This window comes from Rhinoraja longicauda, chromosome 29, assembly GCF_053455715.1.
Source record: "Rhinoraja longicauda isolate Sanriku21f chromosome 29, sRhiLon1.1, whole genome shotgun sequence".
In the NCBI taxonomy this organism is placed as follows: Eukaryota; Metazoa; Chordata; class Chondrichthyes; order Rajiformes; family Arhynchobatidae; genus Rhinoraja; species Rhinoraja longicauda.
Window position 1 is genome coordinate 6,388,592 of NC_135981.1, and position 20,797 is coordinate 6,409,388.

General features: G+C 45.4%; 2 protein-coding genes across 3 annotated transcripts in view; both read right to left on the bottom strand.

Annotated features, from left to right (window-relative positions):
- LOC144607733 (oxysterol-binding protein-related protein 7-like) overlaps positions 1 to 9,251 on the bottom strand; it is an 88,858-nt gene extending 79,607 nt beyond the window's left edge. The window contains exon 1 of one of the 2 annotated variants that reach the window (XM_078424773.1): positions 9,161 to 9,251. The gene's annotated coding sequence lies outside the window, so the exon portion shown is untranslated. Of the gene's footprint in view, positions 1 to 574; positions 748 to 9,160 lie in introns of those variants that run through there. The other variant, XM_078424774.1, reaches the window with a different exon arrangement.
- Positions 7,546 to 17,204, bottom strand: mrpl10 (mitochondrial ribosomal protein L10). Its single transcript, XM_078424775.1, has 5 exons — positions 17,133 to 17,204; positions 16,263 to 16,432; positions 14,144 to 14,308; positions 12,651 to 12,795; positions 7,546 to 9,708 (listed from the first exon to the last, which is right to left on the bottom strand). The coding sequence occupies exons 1-5, from the start codon at positions 17,185 to 17,187 to the stop codon at positions 9,416 to 9,418; spliced, it is 828 nt and encodes a 275-aa protein (XP_078280901.1). The 5' UTR covers positions 17,188 to 17,204; the 3' UTR covers positions 7,546 to 9,415.
- Between the last annotated feature and the right edge of the window lie 3,593 nt (positions 17,205 to 20,797).

The following is a 20,797-nucleotide window of genomic DNA, read 5'->3' on the forward strand; positions in this document are numbered from 1 at the left end:
GTGTGTGTGTGGGTTGTGTGTGTGTGTGTGGGGTGTGTGTGTGGGGGGGGTGTGTGTGTGTGGTGTGTGTGTGTGGTGTATGTGTGGTGAGTGTGTGTGTGGTGTGTGTGTGTGTGGGGGGTGTGTGTGTGTGTGTGTGTGGGGTGTGTGTATGTGGGGAGTGTGTGTGGGGAGTGTGTGGGGAGTGTGTGTGGGGTGTGTGTGTGTGCGGGGTGTGTGTGTGTGTGTGTGGGGTGTGTGTGTGTGTGTGTGTGTGTGCGCGCGTGGGGTGTGTATGTGCGCGCGTGGGGTGTGTGAGAAAGCAACTCCTCAATGTAGACCCTTCCCCTTCCCCCCCCTTCTTCCCCCCTTTCTCTCTCCCCCCACGCTCTCCCCCCCACTTTCTCTTCCCCCCCACTTTCTCTCCCCTCCCCCCTTTCTCTCCCCCCATTTCTCTCTCCCCCCCCCCCCCATTTCTCTCCCTCCCCCCCCATTTCTCTCCCCCCCCCCCCCCTTCCCAACTGCGGCCAGCCCTCTCTGACCTTGCCCACAGAAGCTAAACATCCCCCAGACCCAGATAAAGGTGGAAACTCACGGGCTCCGGGCGCTGGAAACGCAACAGAATCCCGGGACAGCGGCTCCAGGCTCCAGATGCAAGTGGGTCAAAGCTGCAGCTGGGACCCGGCTCCCGGGACAGCCCGGCCGGGGCAGGGGCAGGGGCAGGGGCAAGGGCAGGGTGTCCCCCACACTCTGTGCAGACCCCTCCCCCAGGTGCAGAGTGAAGGGGGGGGGGGGGGGGTAGCTGGGTGTGTGTGTGTTCCCCGTGTCCCAGCGGCGGCGGCAACAACAGCGCTCAGTCCCTGCAGCAGCCCCCCTCGCCTCTTCCGCGTCCGCGTCCAGCCGCGCCCGTCAATCACCCGCCCAGCAAGACACGCCTACCCGACAGAAACCCCGCCCCCCCAATCTGGGCTCAAGACAGACATGAAGGATTTATTCACAAAATGCTGGAGTAACTCAGCGGGTCAGGCAGCATCTCGGGAGAGAAGGAATGGGTGACGTTTCGGGTCGAGACCCTTCTTCAGACATGAAGGTGTCTGTTTGTGCAGGAAGCAACTGCAGGTGAATCAGAATGAGAATCAGGATACGATACATCTTTATTGTCATTGTACAGGGGTACAACGAGATTGGGAATGCGCCTCCCATACGATGCAATAAATTGCGTGGGGCAACTGTTGGGGACACACACACAAAAGGAGGAGTCGGCGTGCTTTGTAACTTTGTCAGTGCCTTAGGTGGCTGCTATTTGGCTCCACTGTGTATGCAAGCAAAGAATCTCACTCTGCCGAGTCACATGTGACAATAAAGTATTCCTATTCCACTTCAGAACCAGCGTCTGCAGTTCCTTCCTGCACACTTGGTGTCAATGATGATTATAACCCCCCCCCCCCCCCCCCCCCTCCCCCCGCGTCCCGTCAGTCAGGCTCACCCCACCCCCTTTCCAAGGTCCAATCGGCTAACGTAAAATGCAATAGATATCAAAGCCAATGGGAGTCTGGGCTACCTGCTACAAGCAACAAGGAAGATACATGCTACAGCCAATGGGAATGTTGGTTACATGTAGCAGCCAATGGGAATGATGGTTACATGTAGCAGCCAATGGGAATGTTGGTTACATGTAGCAGCCAATGGGAATGTTGGTTACATGTAGCAGCCAATGGGAATGTTGGTTACATGTAGCAGCCAATGGGAATGTTGGTTACATGCAGCAACCAATGGGAATGTTGGTTACATGTAGCAGCCAATGGGAATGAGGTTACATGTAGCAGCCAATGGGAATGTTGGTTACATGTAGCAGCCAATGGGAATGACGGTTACATGTAGCAGCCAATGGGAATGTTGGTTACATGTAGCAGGCCATGGGCGGGAGCCAATGGGGACACGTCAACCGAAGGATACATAGCAGAACCAATGAGAATGTAGCGATGTCTGAATGATAGCCATTGGCCGCGTGTCAGTGGAAATAAGCACATGTTGTTGGAGCCAACAGAGGAAACGGATTAGGCTGATATAATCAACCAAAGCTGGAGGATATGAATAGGAACAACCAGCCTGTGCGCTAAATTAAACACAAAGGGTAATGACTAAAGCGGGGTGGAAACCTGAAAGGAAAACAAGACATGCAGGAAGCACTCAGCAGGTCAAGCAGCATCAGTGAAGAGAGTTGACATCCCATGTTGATGCTTTTCTGATGAAGGTCATCGGAAAGGTCATCTGAGATAAATCCCCATAAAATCTAAAAATAATTATCAATTGTTAATGGCAATGCATTTTGGAAAACCATAATCTAATCAAGCAGGGCCAGAAAGATTATTGAAAGGGAACTCTGATAAAATTATTAGAATGATTTATTTTAGAGATACGGCATGGATTTCAGACCCACCAAATCCACACCGACCATTGATTGCCCTTTTGAAGAAGGGTCTCGACCCGAAATGTTCACCCATTCCTTCTCTCCAGAGATGCTGTCTGGCCCACTGAGTTTCTCCAGCTTTTTGTATCCATCTTTGGTTTAAACCAGCATCTGCAGTTCCTTCTTGCACATTATTAGTTCTATGTTGTCCCACTTTCTCTTGCACTAAACTGCAATAAACTAAACTGAACTTCGTACACATTAGGGGGAATTTTACAGAGGCCAATTAACTGACAGTACCCGCATCTATTTGGGATGTGGGAGGAAACCGGAGCACCCAGAAGAAACGTACAGAGTCACAGGGAGAACATGCAAATTCCACACAGAGAGCTTCCTAAGTTCGTTTCGAGCCAGTAGCTCCACCAGTTACTTCACTGTGTCACGGCATTTGAGCAAGTTACGACCAGGGTGGATAGAGGAGAACCAGTATTTATATTAGGACTCCCAGGGAACTGTACCCTGAGCAAAATGTGCAAGAGGAACTAGGCGGGTCAGGCGAACCTGTAAAGGAATGGATCAGCCTGAAGAAGGATTCCGAACTGAAATGTCGCACGTCCATTCCCTCTACTACTGCTGCTGGACCTGGTGAGTTCTTCCAGCTCTTTGTATTTTGACTTCTAACCAAAATTCAACCGAGCACCTCAAAAACACCTGTAGCATTGGAGGTAATGGCACAAGATACTTGGGCTTAGGAGATTCGACTTATGGACACCATTACATACTCTCAAGCTCCAATAATATTATTAAATTCAAAAGTCCGAAGTACACACGTACATTAGTTCTTACAACTGGCAGAGCTAGTTTCCTCTCTTCCTCTACTTTGTTCCTTCTTACAGGGAAAAGCTTTTGGTTGCATGCCATCTAGACAGCAGGAAGACGACCCATGATTTCAATTGAGCCGTCTACAGTGTACAGATGCGGGATAAAGGGAATGATGGATAGTGCAAGATAACGGTCCAGAAAAGTCTGCAAAGTTAAAGTAAGAAATGCTGCTGTTGGAGTAGAGGTTTGATAGAGTGGAGCGATTGTAATGAGTAATTGCAGTTCTGCTACTGGGCCCAGAACACAGATGCAATAAATTATTAGTAATGCTCGGTAACCCGACCATAATAGGGCAAACCAAAGTATGTAGTGTGACCTTTATTAGATCTGCAGTTCATCAGTACTGAGGTAGGGTTGTGCAGTGTGGTTCAAGATCCTGACAGTTGATGGGGACGAGCTGTTCTTGAACAGTCCACTTCTTGCAATCTTTTTGTGATGACAAATATTTAGTCATCTAAAACGGTTCTCTGGAGTTTTCAACCAAGTCTGCTCAACTCAGCTTCCCTCAGCTTTTGTCTGCCTGGAAGTAGTTGAGAGGGGTTGCTGAGTAACGGGAAACAAGATGAAAAATAGTTTTCAGTCCCTCTCGAACATCGGTGATGTCACAATGTCACAAAAACTAAGGAGCTGATTGTGGACTTTAGAAAGGCTCGACATCCGAGGACGTACACGCCACTGGAGATAAATGGGATTACTGTGGATAGGGTGAGCAGCTTTAAATACCTGGGAGTCCACATCACAGAGGATCTGACATGGACAACACACATTGCCGCACTGGTGAGTAAGGCAAGGCAGCGCCTTTACCACCTCAGACAGCTGAGGAAATTCAGAGTTTCTCTGAGGATCCTTCAGTGCTTCTACTCTGGGGCTGTAGAAAGCATCTTGTCCAGCAACATCTCAATCTGGTTTGGGAACAGCTCTGCCCAGGAAAGGAAGGCTCTGCGGAGTGTAGTGCGTTTGGCTGAACGCACTATGGGAACTACACTCGCCCCCCTGCAGGACCTATACATCAGGAGGTACAGATCCAGAGCCAGCAACATTATGGGGGACCCCTACCACCCCAGCAACGGTCTGTTCCAGCTTCTACGGTCAGGCAAACACCTCCGCTGTCACACTGTGAAAACAGAGAGGATGAGACGTAGTTTCTTCCCACAGGCCATCAGGACTGTTAACTCTTATATCACCAGGGACTAATTTACTGTATTAATTTTATTTTTTGTGTAGTGTCTTTTCTAAAAAAAATTCTATTCTGTTTGTAGTTTTAGCACAATCCGCAGGCATTGCCACTTTTATTTCACTGCACATCTTGTATGTGTATGTGAGAAATAAAGTAGACTTGATGGTCGTTTTCAGTGCTCTATCAAGCATAACATTCATTTTATAAATTCCTTGTGAAATGAGCTGAAGAAACCATTTTTTTTTTTTCAAAGATGGACACAAAGTGATGGAGTAACTCGGCAGGTCAGGCAGCATCTTTGGCGAAAAAGGATGGGTGATGTTTCGGGTCGGGCCCCTTCTTCAGACTGAAGAACTTAGAGAGCACTTAGACAGCTCTTAGTTAGGCGACGTTTCAGATCGGGATCCTCCTTCAAGCTAATTGTCGAAGGGGGATGAAAGCAGGGAAAGGGGTGGGGGCAAGACAAAGCCTGAAAAGTAAGAGCTGAAATGTGTAGGAAGGTCCCGACCCGAAACGTCACGACCCGAAACGTCACCCATCCTTTTTCTCCAGAGATGCTTGAGTTACTCCAGCACTTTGTATCTATCTTTGGTATAGAAACAAAGTGCTGGAGTAACTCAACCTACACCTGCACTTCTTTGTTTCCACATGTTTTTCACCTTGTCTCATTTCCCTTGGCACTTTAAGTGTAGAGCCTAGGTTTTGTCCTGAAGTGAAGATGAAATTTATATTGTGCTAACTCAAACAAGAATGTTAACTACTTTGCAAACATGATTTGTTTCACGTTAACTGTGGTTTCTTGGATGAAACACCATATCCCCACCAGTTTCATATTATTTTTCATATTTCATATTTCAGATACAGCGCGGAAACAGGCCTTTTCGGCCCACCAAGTCCGCACCGCCTAGCGATCCCCGCACATTAACACTATCCTACACACACTAGGGACAATTTTTTACATTTTACCCAGTCAATTAACCTACATACCTGTACGTCTTTGGAGTGTGGGAGGAAACCGAAGATCTCGGAGAAAACCCACGCAGGTCACGGGGAGAACGTACAAACCCCTTACAGTACAGCACCCGTAGTCAGGATCGAACCTGAGTCTCCGGCGCTGCATTCGCTGTAAGGCAGCAACTCCACCGTTGCGCCACCGTGCCGCCCTTCATTAAGAATCCCTAAATTAAAATTGTGCAACACATGTCAGAACTGACTCATGGAGAAATAAATTTGGAATTCGCAAATCAAAATTCCTGTGACTCACTACCATGCCCTGAAGAACAATAGCAAATAAATTATGATTTCATTCAGGAATCTAACTTTTGGCATAATTTATCAATAACATCTTTCTCTCCAAGATACAAGTTCAAATGCAGCTGGAAATACCAATGACTTAAATTATTAACTCTGCTTGATCTGTGAAGCATTCCTAGCATTTTCTGTTTCATTTCAGATTTCCAGCATTCCTTGGCAGTTTGCTCAGCAGTGGAACAAAAGTGGAACTTGTTTTAGAATGGGTGTCAGAGGTTATGGGGAGATGGAAGGAGAATGGAGTGAGGAGGGAGAGATAGATCAGCCATGATTGAATGCCGGAGTAGACTTGACGGGCCAAATGATCCAATTCTGCTCCTATCACTTATGACCCTGGCTGGAAGCTGGAAGGCCAACTAAAACCAAGAGAGTCAAGAGTGTTTTAGAAACATAGAAACATAGAAAATAGGTGCAGGAGTAGGCCATTCGGCCCTTCGAGCCTGCACCGCCATTCAATATGATCATGGCTGATCATTCAGCTCAGTAGCCTGTACCTGCCTTCTCTCCATACCCCCTGATCCCTCTAGCAAAAAGGGCCACATCTAACTCCCTCTTAAATATAGCCAATGAACTGGCCTCAACTACCTTCTGTGGCAGAGAATTCCACAGACTCACCACTCTGTGTGAAGAAATGTTTTCTCATCTCGGTCCTAAAAGACTTCCCCCTTATCCTTAAACTGTGACCCCTGGTTCTGGACTCCCCCAACATCGGGAACAATCTTCCCGCATCTAGCCTCTCCAACCCCTTAAGAATTTTATATGTTTCTATAAGATCCCCCCTTATTATCATATGTCCCGCAATAGAACGATTAAATCCTTACTTGCAGCAGCGGCATAACAGGTTTGTAAACACAGTCCTCAACAGTCAACACAACAAACAACAAAAAATTGTTCAATTTATAAAATAACAATATAGTACGAAAACAAAGTTATGCCCAAGGCCCCGAGTGCAATTTGTAGCTTAGTTTGGACTTTACTTTAGACTGTAGAGATTAAGTCCCGCTGAGTTACTCCAGCACTTTGTGTCTTTTTTTTGTTGTAAACCAGTGCCTGCAGTTCCTCGTGTCTACTTTTAAGGAGTGATTTGTCTATTTATTTCCTCCTGCACTGCCCCAGGGCATTGAATCACCCCGTGATGCAGCTGCACAGACCCTGAAGCTTCACATTGCTTTCCCATTATTGTTATATAAGCAAAGCAGAAAATCATTGCTTTGATTCAATGTCCACCTGCATATTCTGGAGAGTCTGGATAATAATAACCACAGAAACTATAGCATGCCTCACTTACCCTCTCTCTAGAGAAAGGAAATGCGAGATGGAGGAGAGTGGGTTTAGAATTTGAGCTAATTACAGCACAGCATCAAATACAGTGTTTAAGAAGGAACTGCAGATGCTGGTTTACACTTGCTTCAACATCAGATTCTTAATGAGTCAGGGGTTATGGGGCAAAGGCAGGAGAATGGGGTTGAGAGGGAAAGATAGATCAGCAGAGTAGACTTGATGGGCCAAATGGCCAAATTCTGCTCCTAGAACTTATGATCAAACACGGCACAAAAAGGAATCAAACATCCACCCAATATTTTGATTGGCAAAACCAATGCACAAAATAGACTGCTCTACATTTGTACTTAAGCGAATCTTTCTCTCTGAAGTGCACTATTAGTTCTTTTGCAAAGTATTTTAAACATGTTCATTACCAAAGTCAATTACCAAAACTCTGTCAGTCAATTTATACCGCCGATCCTGAAACACAATCACAGCCTACAAGATATTTAATATGGTTCACGAGGTTTCACACTTTATTCCAACAGTGTAGAACAATACATTTACATAACCAGTTTATGGCAGACTGTTCACTAATGTCCATTGGATCATAAATAAAATAATAAAACAGAAAACACCGGATGGCAACACAAACATAAACTCCAAAATTATGGAATATTCCTTGAGAAAAATTAATGTGGTTTCCAGGTTCAAATGTTGATGTACATTTCCAACTCTTTCGCATATCCAGCCTTGTTTTTTAATTTGTAGCCTCCACTCTGAGTCATTAATCAATCGCAGACGGGTTGGTAAGTCTGCAGGGGACACCAAGATCGGTGGCTTTGCGCACTGTCAAGGTTTTCAGTGGGATATAGATATGTGGATTGAGAATGGGCAGATGGAATTTAACCCGAGCAAGTGCGAGGTGTTGCACTTTTGGATGAATGCAAGGGGAAAATATACAATTAAGGGCAAGACCCTTAACAGCATTGATGTCAAAAGGGATCTTGGGATCCAAGTTCGTAACTCCCTGATAGTGGCAACACAAGTCGATAGCCTGGTAAAAAGGTATATGCTATGCTTATTATTGGTCAGGGCATTGAGTATTAGAATCAGGAAGTCACGTTGCAGTTTTAAAGGACTTTGGTTAGGCCGCCTTTGGAGTATTGTGAGCAATTCTGGTCATCCCATTAGTGGCGGGATGTGGCGGCTTTGGAAAGGGGGCAGAAGGGATTTACCAGAATGATGCATGGATTCGGGGATATTAGCTTCTGGAGAGGTTGGACAGACTTGGATTCTTTTCTCTGGAATACCGGAGGTTGCGGGGAAAGCTAAAAGTATATAAAATTATGAGGGCATAGATAGGGTAGACAGTCAGAACCATTTTCCTAGGGTGAAACTAGAAAATACTAGAAGGCATAGCTTTAAGGTAAGAGGGAAAGTTTAAAGGAGATGCGTGGGACAAGTTTTTTTTTACACAATGCCTAGAATGCACTTCCTGGGATAATGGTGGAAGCAGATACGACAATGGGATTTAAGAGTCTTTGGCTAGGCCCAGCGATATGTAGGGAATGGCAGAATATGGATTACATGCAGGCAGATAAGAGTTTGTTTTTGCTTCATATTCGCATTGTCACTGAGCCGAAGGGCCTTTTCCTGTGCTGCACTGTTCTATGTTCAATCAAACATTGGGCCAAATTTCACAATTGGTCCTTACTGAACTGGAATATATAACTGATTAAATTATCCCCGCAAAGGGGGCATACACATTTGGTGTAAATGGTTATGGTATAATTATCTGAATATTCATATATTTGCATTCATTTGTCACCATGCAAAAGATGAGGCCGTTTACAGTGATACAGAAGGCTATTTAAAAGATTGGAGCCACAAGACTGTTGCATCCAAAAATAACAGAGCAGAGCAAGATAGACCACTCGACCTTAAAAACCGTAGTATGTCACGGCGCCATTTTAGTTGGCAGAAACTTGCAGAAACATTTAAAAAGAAAAATAACAAAAATCTGTGAGTTGATAGATGAGATATATTCTGCATTTTAATGGTATCATCACACATACTGTTCCCCCAAAACACTGATTACACTGCGAGAGGCATAGCGAACGGGGGGTTTTGCTTACTAAAATGGCAGACGTTATGCTCCTTTGCGTACCACACTTCCATATAGGCGATTTCAACGGAGTGGTCCATCTTGTTCCTCTAGTATCTTTGGTTGCATCTGCCAATAAGTCCTCTACATCTGAGTGTAAATAGACATATTTGTACTTTATTTCTGCTTCAATCCACGTTTGAACTCTACAAACTGAACATATGCAGATGGAAGATCGTCCCTAATATTTAACATTTATTATGTATTAGAACTTTGAGATTCAAACTTAGCTTTTTGTCCTAATGTTCTGGGTGCACGAAGATCCTTGGCTTTCCTGTGTTTCCTTCTGCTCCACCTTTGCAGACTCTTTCTGTCCCGTGACAGTCTCACTCTGCTGTTTCAAGTATTGCCCCAGTAAGTTAGTGAGAAGCGCAGGGCCACTGTTCAGCAGCTGGCATGTCTGAGAGGACATCTGAGTCAGCCCACTTACTACCTCCCCACGGATCACCTGCATTCCCGGCAGCCTGGAATAATTCACCACTCCCTGTCTACTGAAGAGGGCATCTTCAATGTAAGCACCTGCGGAGGAACCAGACAGTGCAATCACCAGGCATGAACGTTAATGTCCTCCAGATCCTGACATTGCAATGGTTTTATGATAGAGATGGATTGCTGCACATTTACAACGGAGACAGAAAACATGAGGACAAACAAGAAAACATGTATTTATAGACAATAGACAATAGGTGCAGGAGGAGGCCATTCGGCCCTTCGAGCCAGCACCGCCATTCAACGTGATCATGGCTGATCATTCTCAATCAGTACCCCGTTCGTGCCTTCTCCCCATACCCCCTGACTCCGCTATCCTTAAGAGCTCTATCCAGCTCTCTCTTGAATGCATTTAGAGAATTCGTCTCCACTGCCTTCTGAGGCAGAGAATTCCATAGATTCACAACTATCTGACTGCAAAAGTTTTTCCTCATCTCAGTTCTAAATGGCCTACCCCTTATTCTTAACCTGTGGCCCCTTGTTCTGGACTCCCCCAACATTGGGAACATGTTTCCTGCCTCTAACGTGTCCAACCCCTTAATAATCTTATACGTTTCGATAAGATCTCCTCTCATCCTTCTAAATTCCAGTGTATTATCATAATGATGAGGTGGCACAGTGGCAGAGTTGCGACCTTACAGCGCCAGAAACGCGGGTTCAATCCTGACTGTAGGTGCTGTCTGTACGGAGTTTGTACGTTCTCCCCGTGACCATGTGGGTTTTCCCTGGGTGCTCCGGTTTCCTGCCACACTCCAGGTTTGTAGGTTAATCGGCTACGATAAAGATTGTAAATAGCCCCTTGTCTATAGGATAGTGCTAGTGTGCGGGGATCGCCGGTCAGCGCAGACTCGGTGAAAGAAGAACCTGTTTCCGCGCTGTATCTCTAAATTAAACTAATCAAATAAATCAAACATCACAATGTGCTAAAAAAAGTATATTCCACCACAAAACTTGATACAAGGTCACAGTGGAAGACAGCAAAGTGTGATCAAGAACTTCATAAACAGTTGAGTTTTAAGGTCTTAAAGGAAGGAAATAATGAGGTGCAAGGAGAGGAATGCCGAGAATGCAGTTGCAGCAGTCAAAGGCAAAGTTGTTAATAATTTCTAATTAGGGGTGGCAAAGTGACTGGATTTTGGAAGATTACAGAGATCTCATCAGATTGGAAAGAGTTACGGAAATGGGAAGGAGTGAAGCCAAGAATGGATTTGAAAATTAGGAGAATTCCAAGAACAAGATGTTCTAGGATCACAAGCATGGACGTAATCCAAATTTCAAAGGCACCACATTTCGCTCAAACATGCTTCACTTATCTGTCTTGTCACAAACAAATTGCACACAGTATCCCAACATCTTTTGATGTGCCATGCCTCATCTACATTTGAATAAATTACTACCAACTGCTTTGTTCTCTGAGGAGTGTATTTCAAAGACAAGGCTTCAGCAGTCAATTAAATATTGATTCCAGACTATAGATGCAATAGAGAAGTTGATCAGGAAGCCAAACACAAAATCAATGTAAACCTTCAAATGCACTTTCTACCTTGACAGGCAAGAGCAGTCAGGATAAAACACGAAAACAAAAGTAGCTGAAATCATCAACAATTGCTGACGTTTTCCATGAAAGTCATTGGTCCTTAAGGTAATTTGGATTAGAAACATAGACAATAGGTGCAGGAGGAGGCCAATCAGCCCATCGAGCCAGCACCGCCATTCAATGTGATCATGGCTGATCATCCACAATCAGTACCCCGTTCCTGCTTTCTCCCCATATCCCTTGATTCCGCTAGCCCTAAGAGCTCTATCTAACTCTCTTTTGAATGCATCCAGTGAATCAGCCTCCACTGCCTTCTGTGGCAGAGAATTCCACAAATTCACAACTCTGTGTGAAAACGTGTTTCCTCATTTCAGTTCTAAATGGCCTACCCCTTATTCTTAAACTGTGGCCCCTGGTTCTGGACTCCCTCAACCGGTAGAGTTGCTGCTTTACAGCGAATGCAGCGTCGGAGACTCAGACTCAGGTTCGATCCTGACTACGGGTGCTGCACTGTAAGGAGTTTGTACGTTCTCCCCGTGACCTGCGTGGGTTTTCTCCGAGATCTTCGGTTTCCTCCCACACTCCAAAGACGTACAGGTTTGTAGGTTAATTGGCTGGGTAAATGTAAAAAATTGTCCCTAGTGGGTGTAGGATAGTGTTAATGTGCGGGGATCGCTGGGCGGCACGGACTTGGTGGGCCGAAAAGGCCTGTTTCCGGCTGTATATATATGATATGATATGATAAACATGTTTCCTGCATCTAGCGTTTCCAATCCCTTAATAATTTTATATGTTTCTATAAGATCTCCTCTCATCCTTCTAAATTCCAGTGAATACAAGCCCAGTCGACCCATTCTTTCATCACATGAGTCCCACCATCCCAGGAATTAAACTTGTGATCCTACGCTGTACTCCCTCAATGGCAAGAATGTCCTTCCTCAAATTAGGTTCTACAATTATACGCATTTTAACAAGCATGTAATTTACAACGGCGAAGCTTGAATCCAACATCATTTTCTGTTGTGAAGAGCAGAGCCTTGTAATAGGGAACTGGGTGGCATGGTTGTAGAACTGTTGCCTTACAGCGCCAGAGACCCAGGTTCAATCCCAGCTATGGGTGCTGTCTGTATGGTCCTTTGTACATTTTCCCCGAGAACTTCGATTTCCCCCCACACTCCAAAGACGTACAGGTTTGTCGGTTAATAGGCTTGGTATAAGTGTACATTGCCCCCAATGTGTGTAGGATAGTGTTAATGTGCGGGGATCGCTGGGCCGAATGGCCTGTTTCCATGCTGTATCTCTAAACTAAACTAATCATGCGATATAATGAAACATGTGAAATTAACTTTATGGATCATTCACAATTCATAAATAACAAATAATAAAAGCAAGAGCTTCAGGACTGTGTCCATCTCTGGACCTGCTCTGCTCTTACCCAGTAAGCTGATCTGAGTTGAACTGCGTACAATATGAAGCATCTCTTTTGTTTTGGGCTCCTTACTGACAAAAATGATATTGCGACCGATAAACAAAGGCAACAGGTTCTTGTACTTGGTGTCTGCCAGATATAATCGCATAACCTGTGACAGAAATAGTTGGAGGTAAAATAAGATGTAAACTTGATCGATGCCATAAAGAAGAATTACATTTATAATAGGTTTGTGATATTTAAGCACTGTACATTTTGCTCGTACTTTACGTTTGTAGCACCGTAACAAGTAGAACTGCTGCTTCCTAGCTCCAGTGACCAGGTTCAATCCTGATCCACATGCTGTCTGTGTGGAGTTTGCACATTCTCTCAGCAATCACCTATCACCATTGACTCCATCCAGACTTCACGCTGCCTCGGCAAGGCCAGCAGAATAATCAAGGATGAGACACACCCCCGGTCATTCCCTCTCCACCCCTCGCCCATCAGGCAAGCGGCACAGAAGTTTGAAAACGCACACCTCCAGATTCAGGGACAGTTTCTTCCCAGCTGTTATCAGGCAACTGAACCGTCCTCTCATCGACTAGAGAGCAGTCCTGACCTCCCATCCAGCTCATTGATGACCTTGAAACGATCATTAATCGGACTTTACTGGACTTTATCTTGCACTAAATGTTATAACCCTTCATCCTGTATCTGTACACTGGGGGCAGCTTGATTGTAATCATGTTATAGCCTTTTTGCTGACTGGATAACCCGCAACAAAAAATCTTTTCACTGTACCTCGACACATATGGCATTAATAAACTAAACTAAAACTAAACTTATTTTCTCAATGGGTACAGTGCCAGAAGCAATGTCCCATGAACTCTTTAAATACATTTCTTCAGAAACTGAGGCTACAACCACAGATGGGATTAGCACAGTCTTCACCCTTCTGCAGGAGTGACTTTCAGCCCAGACCACGAAATAGGTTTGCAAATGGATAACTTCCAATCTGGCAAAATAGTGGAGAGTTCTGTATCCTCCAAGAGCTGATACTTTCTGGAGGAGTGAGGAAGTATATTAAGGAGGAATCTTCGGGTAAATTTTCAATAAGGGTCCTGGCAAACAAGTATTACTATTTAGGAGCAACTAAATGAATGTTTAGATGCAGCATGGAAACATGCGCTTTGCCCACCGAGTGCACATTGTCCATTGATCACCGATTCACACTAGTTCTACCTCATTCCACATTCTCATCCACTCCCTACACACCAGAGGCAATTTACAGAGACCAATTAATCCATAAACCCGCACATCTTTGGGATTTGAAAGTAAACCAGAGCATCTGGAGAAAACCCATGCGGTCACAAGGAGAGCGTGCAAACTCCACACAGACAGCACCCGAGGTCAGGATCGCACCCGGGTCTCTGGCGTTGTAAGGCAGCAGCTCTACCGGGTGCGCCAGTATACCGCACTAATATCTTCAGTAACAGAATGATAAATATTACACAGACCCGATTTGGGAAAAATTTCATGCGAATATCGTGTTTCATTAATCGATGTCGAAGAAGCCTCAGGTCCCCCGAATTGATGGAGTTGTCCTGGAAAACTGCTATCATTTTATTCTCTTGGAATGTAATTTCCACATCTCGCCGTATCAGTTTATCCAAGATAGATGGCTGGAAGAGAAATTTATACAATTACTATTGTACACTGTCACATTGCATTGACTAAAGTAACAGCAAAAATGCTACTATACGAACAGCAGAGACCGATCCTATTGCAAGTAATCAGCAGTTGATCAAAGGTTGATTACATTAGCTTTCACCATCATTGTTCTCTGAAACATAGCACTTTTTGGCAGCTGTTCATTCACAGTAAAATGCAGAGATAAGGAAGCTGTTGTCAGTGTTAACCTGCTCCTACATAACAACTGCAGCATTTTCTCAATGGAATCAGTATAATTTCAGTAGTTTAAAAGTGGAATCAGTAGAAACATAGAAACATAGAAAATAGGTGCAGGAGTAGGCCATTCGGCCCTTCGAGCCTGCACCGCCATTTAATATGATCATGGCTGATCATCCAGCTCAGTAACCTGTACCTGCCTTCTCTCCATACCCCCTGATCCCTTTAGCCACAAGGGCCACATGTAGCTCCCTCTTAAATATAGCCAATGAACTGGCTTCAACTACCTTCTGTGGCAGAGAATTCCACAGACTCACCACTCTCTGTGTGAAGAAATGTTTTCTCATCTCGGTCCTAAAAGACTTCCCCCTTATCCTTAAGCTGTGACCCCTGGTTCTGGACTTCCCCAACATCGGGAACAATCTTCCCGCATCTAGCCTCTCCAACCCCTTGAGAATTTTATACGTTTCTATAAGATCCCCCCTCAGTCTTCTAAATTCCAGCGAGTATAAGCCTAGTCTAATAGAAAGGCTAGTAGTTTGAAATACATTTCATTTATTATTATTCTCCCTGTAACATTCACTAAAAATGAGTGAGATGAGGCGAGTGATTGTGAGTGTAATTGACTAGTGGTAATTATTGTAGGAAAATAACTGCAAATGCTGGTCCAAATCGAAGGTATCACAAAAAGCTGGAGTAACTCAGCGGGTCAGGCAGCATCTCAGGAGAGAAGGAATGGGTGACGTTTCGGGTGGAGACCCTTCTTCAGTGATAATTATTCATCAACACTGGCATTGAAATGCTAGTTGTATTTGTATACAATCCAATTTTAGTTTAGTTTAGAGACACAGCGAGGAAACATGCCCTTCGGCCCTCCGAGTCCATGCTGACAAGTGAACCCTGCAAACTAGCACTATCCTTGTTAAATAAAGCAATAGACAATAGACAATAGGTGCAGGAGGAGGCCATTCCGCCCTTCGAGCCAGCACCGCCATTCAATGTGATCATGGCTGATCATTCTCAATCAGTACCCCGTTCCTGCCTTCTCCCCATACCCCCTGACTCCGCTATCCTTAAGATCTCTTTCCAGCTCTCTCTTGAATGCATTCAGAGAATTGGCCTCCACTGCCTTCTGAGGCAGAGAATTCCACTGATTCACAACTCTCTGACTGAAAAAGTTTTTCCTCATCTCAGTTCTAAATGCCCTACCCCTTATTCTTAAACTGTGGCCCCTTGTTCTGGACTCCCCCAACATTGGGAACATGTTTCCTGCCTCTAACGTGTCCAACCCCTTAATAATCTTATACTTTTCAATAAGATCTCCTCTCATCCTTCTAAATTCCAGTGTATACAAGCCTAGTCGCTCCAGTCTTTCAACATATGATAGTCCCGCCATTCCGGGAATTAACCTAGTAAACCTACGCTGCACGCCCTCAATAGCAAGAATATCCTTCCTCAAATTTGGAGACCAAAACTGCACACAGTATTCCAGGTGCGGTCTCACTATGGCCCTGTACAACTGCAGGACCTCTTTGCTCCTATACTCAACTCCTCTTGATATGAAGGCCAACATTCCATTGGCTTTCTTCACTGCCTGCTGTACCTGCATGCTTCCTTTCAGTGACTGATGCACCAGATCTCGTTGTAGTTCCCCTGTTCCTAACTTGACACCATTCAGATAATACTCTGTATGATCCATTAAATGTATGATCCATTAAATGTATTCACCTCATAAACGTGTTGCTCCTGAGGTTTGATGCATCTCTCTGGGACGGCAGGCTTTGGAGGGATATATTCCGTGACAGCCAACAACTTCTGCCGCATGATGTGCATGGGCTTGCGATGGCGGGTCACTGCTTTAGATCCATGACGCACGACAACTTGGAATGGAAGCCACCCTTTACAACAAAGAGCACATTTCAACTTAGCAAACTGCTTGGGAAGCTAAATATTTTGCCCATCAAGTTTCTTAACTTTCAAGCAGTCAGCATAAGCTCAGCGGGACGCTAAACATAGCTATTTCCAGAAGGTAATGGGGTGGAAGGGCCAAGAAAAGGGGAAACTTTCTTTAAACAATAGCAGACAGGATCATCAACTAGGTGGAGAGGCCAGAGACTGCAGACTATGCCTTGTCCATTCTCATCCAAATCATCAACACAGATACATGTCAAACAGCATTATGCCCAGCACCAACTTCGGAGGCCCACCACAAATCATGGGACGTGGAAAAGCAGAGGTGTCGATGATGCTTCTGGGTTGGCATGGGCAAATTGGGCTGAAGGGCCTGTCAATCTGCTTTTGCCTCTATTTGAGCATCAGCAGTTATTGTGCCGTCTTTCTTTTAAAATTTCTCTTTTACACTTTGGTGGGTTCCCAGCACAGATTGGGACTTTGTGTTAGCATTATATTGTACATGCTTGAATAGGGGCACACAGGGCCCAGGGCGTGGGGGGACATCTGTGTCAGGGCACAGGGGGTGGGAGTCGTCCATGATGGGTACAGGGGGTGTGGGAGACAGGGGGGGGGGGACACAGGGGGGGAGGAGAATGGGAGAGAGAGGGAGGGGGAAGGGAGGGAGAGAGGGGGCCGCTCCGTCACCTCGCCACCCCAGCGCCAGTGCCGCCGCCACCAGCCTCCCGCTCACCGCCGCCATCTTGCCGCCGCCGCCGCCAAGCCGCCAGCGATTGGTCCGGACGTTGACGCCGACAGCCAATCAGACGCTGCCCGCAGGACGGACCAATCACAGAGGCCGCGTCTTGTCCAATCGGCAGCGTGTCCGGCCATGACGCGTCACCCAGCAGCCAATGGGATGCTCCCCATTGACCCGCCTCTGCTGCCCCCCCCCCCCCCCCGGTGGGCTGCGAGGGGATCTGCAGCCCCGCACCTCGTCTCTCTGTCCAGCGCCCCTCCCCCCACATTCCTCACACCTGCCTACTCCTGCACCTATTGTCTATTGTCTTCTGTCTTCCCCCCCACTTTCACCTCCTAGTCAAGTCAATTTATTTGTCACATACACATAAATGTGCAGTGAAATAATAATAATAATATATTTATTATTGCACAATATGCACATTGAAATCCTCCAACCTCATCCGCACCTGGAGTACTGTGTGCAGTTTTGGTCTCCAAATTTGAGGAAGGATATTCTTCCCGATGATACAAAGCTAGGTGGCAGTGTGAACTGTGAGGAAGATGCTATGAGGTTGCAGGGTGACTTAGACAGGTTTTGTGTGAGTGGGCGGATGCATGGCAGATGCAGTTTAATGTAGATAAGTGTGAGGTTATCCACTTTGGTGGTAAGAATAGGAAGGCAGATTATTATTTGAATGGTGTCAAGTTAGGAAAAGGGAACGTACAACGTGATCTGTGTGTTAGTGCATCAGTCACTGAAAGGAAACATGCAGGTACAGCAGGCAGTGAAGAAAGCCAATAGAATGTTGGCCTTCATAACAAGAGGAGTTGAGTATAGGAGCAAAGAAGTCCTTCTGCAGTTGTACAGGGCCCTAGTGAGACCGCACCTGGAGTACTGTGTGCAGTTTTGGTCTCCAAATTTGAGGAAGGATATTCTTGCTATTGAGGGCGTGCAGCGTAGGGACTGTCATATGTTGAAAGACTGGAGCGACTAGGTTTGTATACACTGGAGTTTAGAAGGATGAGAGGGGATCTTATCGAAACGTATAAGATTATTAAGGGGTTGGACATGTTAGAGGCAGGAAACATGTTCCCAATGTTGGGGGAGTCCAGAACCAGGGGCCACAGTTTAAGAATAAGGGGTAGGCCATTTAGAACAGAGATGAGGAAAAACTTTTTCAGTCAGATAGTTGTGAATCTGTGGAATTCTCTGCCTCAGAGGGCAGTGGAGGCCAATTCTCTGAATACATTCAAGAGAGAGCTAGATAGAGCTCTTAAGGATAGCGGAGTCAGGGGTATGGGGAGAAAGCAGGAATGGGGTACTGATTGAGAATGATCAGCCATGATCACATTGAATGGCAGTGCTGGCTCGAAGGGCCGAATGGCCTCCTCCTGCACCTATTGTCTATTGTCTATTGTATCTGCTGTTCCAGGTGTGGACTCCGCCATATCAGCAAAACCAAACGCAGGCTCGGCGATTGTTTTGTTCAACACCACCGCTCAGTCTGCCTAAACCTACCTGATCTCCCGGTTGCTAAACACTTTAACTCCCCCTCCCATTCCCACACTGACCTTTTGGGACAGTGTGAGAAATGTGAGGGGAGGGGCACTGGAAAGAGAGACGAGGTGGGGGGGTTGGAGAATCATGTTGGGTTGCAAGCTACCCAAGTGGAATATGAGATGCTGTTCCTCCAGTGTCCAGTATGAATTTGCAATCAAACAGTATAAAATGAAAAAAGACACAAAGTGCTGGAGTAACTCATCAGGTCAGGCAGCATTCTGGATAGGTGACGTTTCAGGTCGGGACCCGTCAGAAGAAGGGGCCCTCCATGCTCTCCAGAGATGCTGCTGTCCTGCTGAGTTACTCCAGCACTTAGTCTCCTTTTGTCTGCTGTTAGCCAAAAAAAGTGCCGCAATTGCTCAAGAAGTTTCGACAAACATCTCGAATCTGAGCAAACAAAGAGGTAGGAATCGCCCGTCAAACCACAGGAACTAATGACGAGAGAGTCATCGAACTCTCCAAGAGAGTGAAGAGTCAAGAGTGTTTTGTTGTCATGTGTCCCAGATAGAACAATGAAATTCTTACTTGCAGCAGCACCACAGAACATGTAAACACAGTACACTGTAAACAACAAAATAACAAGAGGAGAAAACAGGTTCAGTGTGTGTGTATATATACACATACGATACGATACGATACAATAGAACTTTATTCATCCCCAGAGGGAAATTGGTCTGCCAACAGTCACAACACACAAGGTACACACAAAATAGACACAAAAAGCTGGACTACACGAAAACTTGAAATTAAAATTACATTTAAAATGAAAAAAAAAGAAAAAGACAACCGACTGACTGTTGGCTGGCTGCCGTGTGCACAGGTTTTCTCCGGGTGCTCCAGTTTCCTCCCTCACTCTAAAGACACATAGATTTGTAGGTTAATTACCTTTGATCAAAAAGTGTAAATTGTACCCAATGTGTAGGATAATGTTAGTGTGGGGGGTGATGGCTGGTCGACATGCCAAAGGGCCTGATCTCTAAAGTCTCAATCTGAAGTCTAAAGTATAATATCTGAAGTCAAGTAATAAGTTTTGTGAGTTGTAAAACTAACCTATTGTGTGACTAAAGAGTTAATAATTATTGTTAAATCTACTGGTGAATGTTTGAGTTGTTTGACATAATTATCATTGGTTAAGTATTGTTATTAGGGAAAGTCATGGTGTTCTAGCATTTGCTGCATTTAATTAGCAATACAAACCTCTTGCAAATCATGCACTAATTTGCCCAGATCCATCTGCACCGGAGTTATGCAATTTGGTTTAGTTTAGAGATACAGTGCGGAAACAGGCCTGTCGGCCCATCGAGTCTGCACCGACCAGCGATACCCGCACATTAACAATATCCTACACGTGGGGATTTTTTTGGTTGCATTTTATACCAAGCCAATTCACCTACAAACCTGTACGTCTTTAGAGTGAGGGAAGAGACCAAATTTCTTGGAGAAAGCCCATGCAGGGAAGAACGTACAAACTCCGAACAGACAAGCACCCGTAGCCAGGATCGAACACGGGTCTCTGGTGCTATAAGGCAGCAACTCTACCACCAAGCCGCCACACCGCCCTCTTCGTTAAGTGCTTATCTTTTATTTTCATACTTTCCAGAAAAAATTCTACTCAATCACCTATTGGTCAATTCATAGAAAGTTTTTAAATGCGCAATAAACGAGAGATGTTTAGCATGAATTTATTAAGGTTTAGGGTGGCACGGTGGCGCAATGGTAGAGTTGCTGCCTTACAGCGCCGGAGACCCGGGTTCGATCCCGATTACGGGCGCCGTCTGCACGGAGTTTGTACGTTCTCCCCGTGACCTGTGTGGGTTTTCTCCGAGATCTTCGGTTTCCCCCCAGACGTACAGGTTTGTTGGTTAATTGGCTTGGTATAAGTGTAAATTGTCCCTAGTGTGTGTAGGATAGTGTTAATGTGCGGGGATCGCTGGGCGGCGCAGACTCGGTGGGCTGAAGGGCCTGTTTCCACGCTGTATATCTAAACAGCCTCCTCTTGAATGTTACAAAAACTAAGGAGCTGATTGTGGACTTTAGAAGGGCTCAACATCCAAGGACGTACACGCCACTG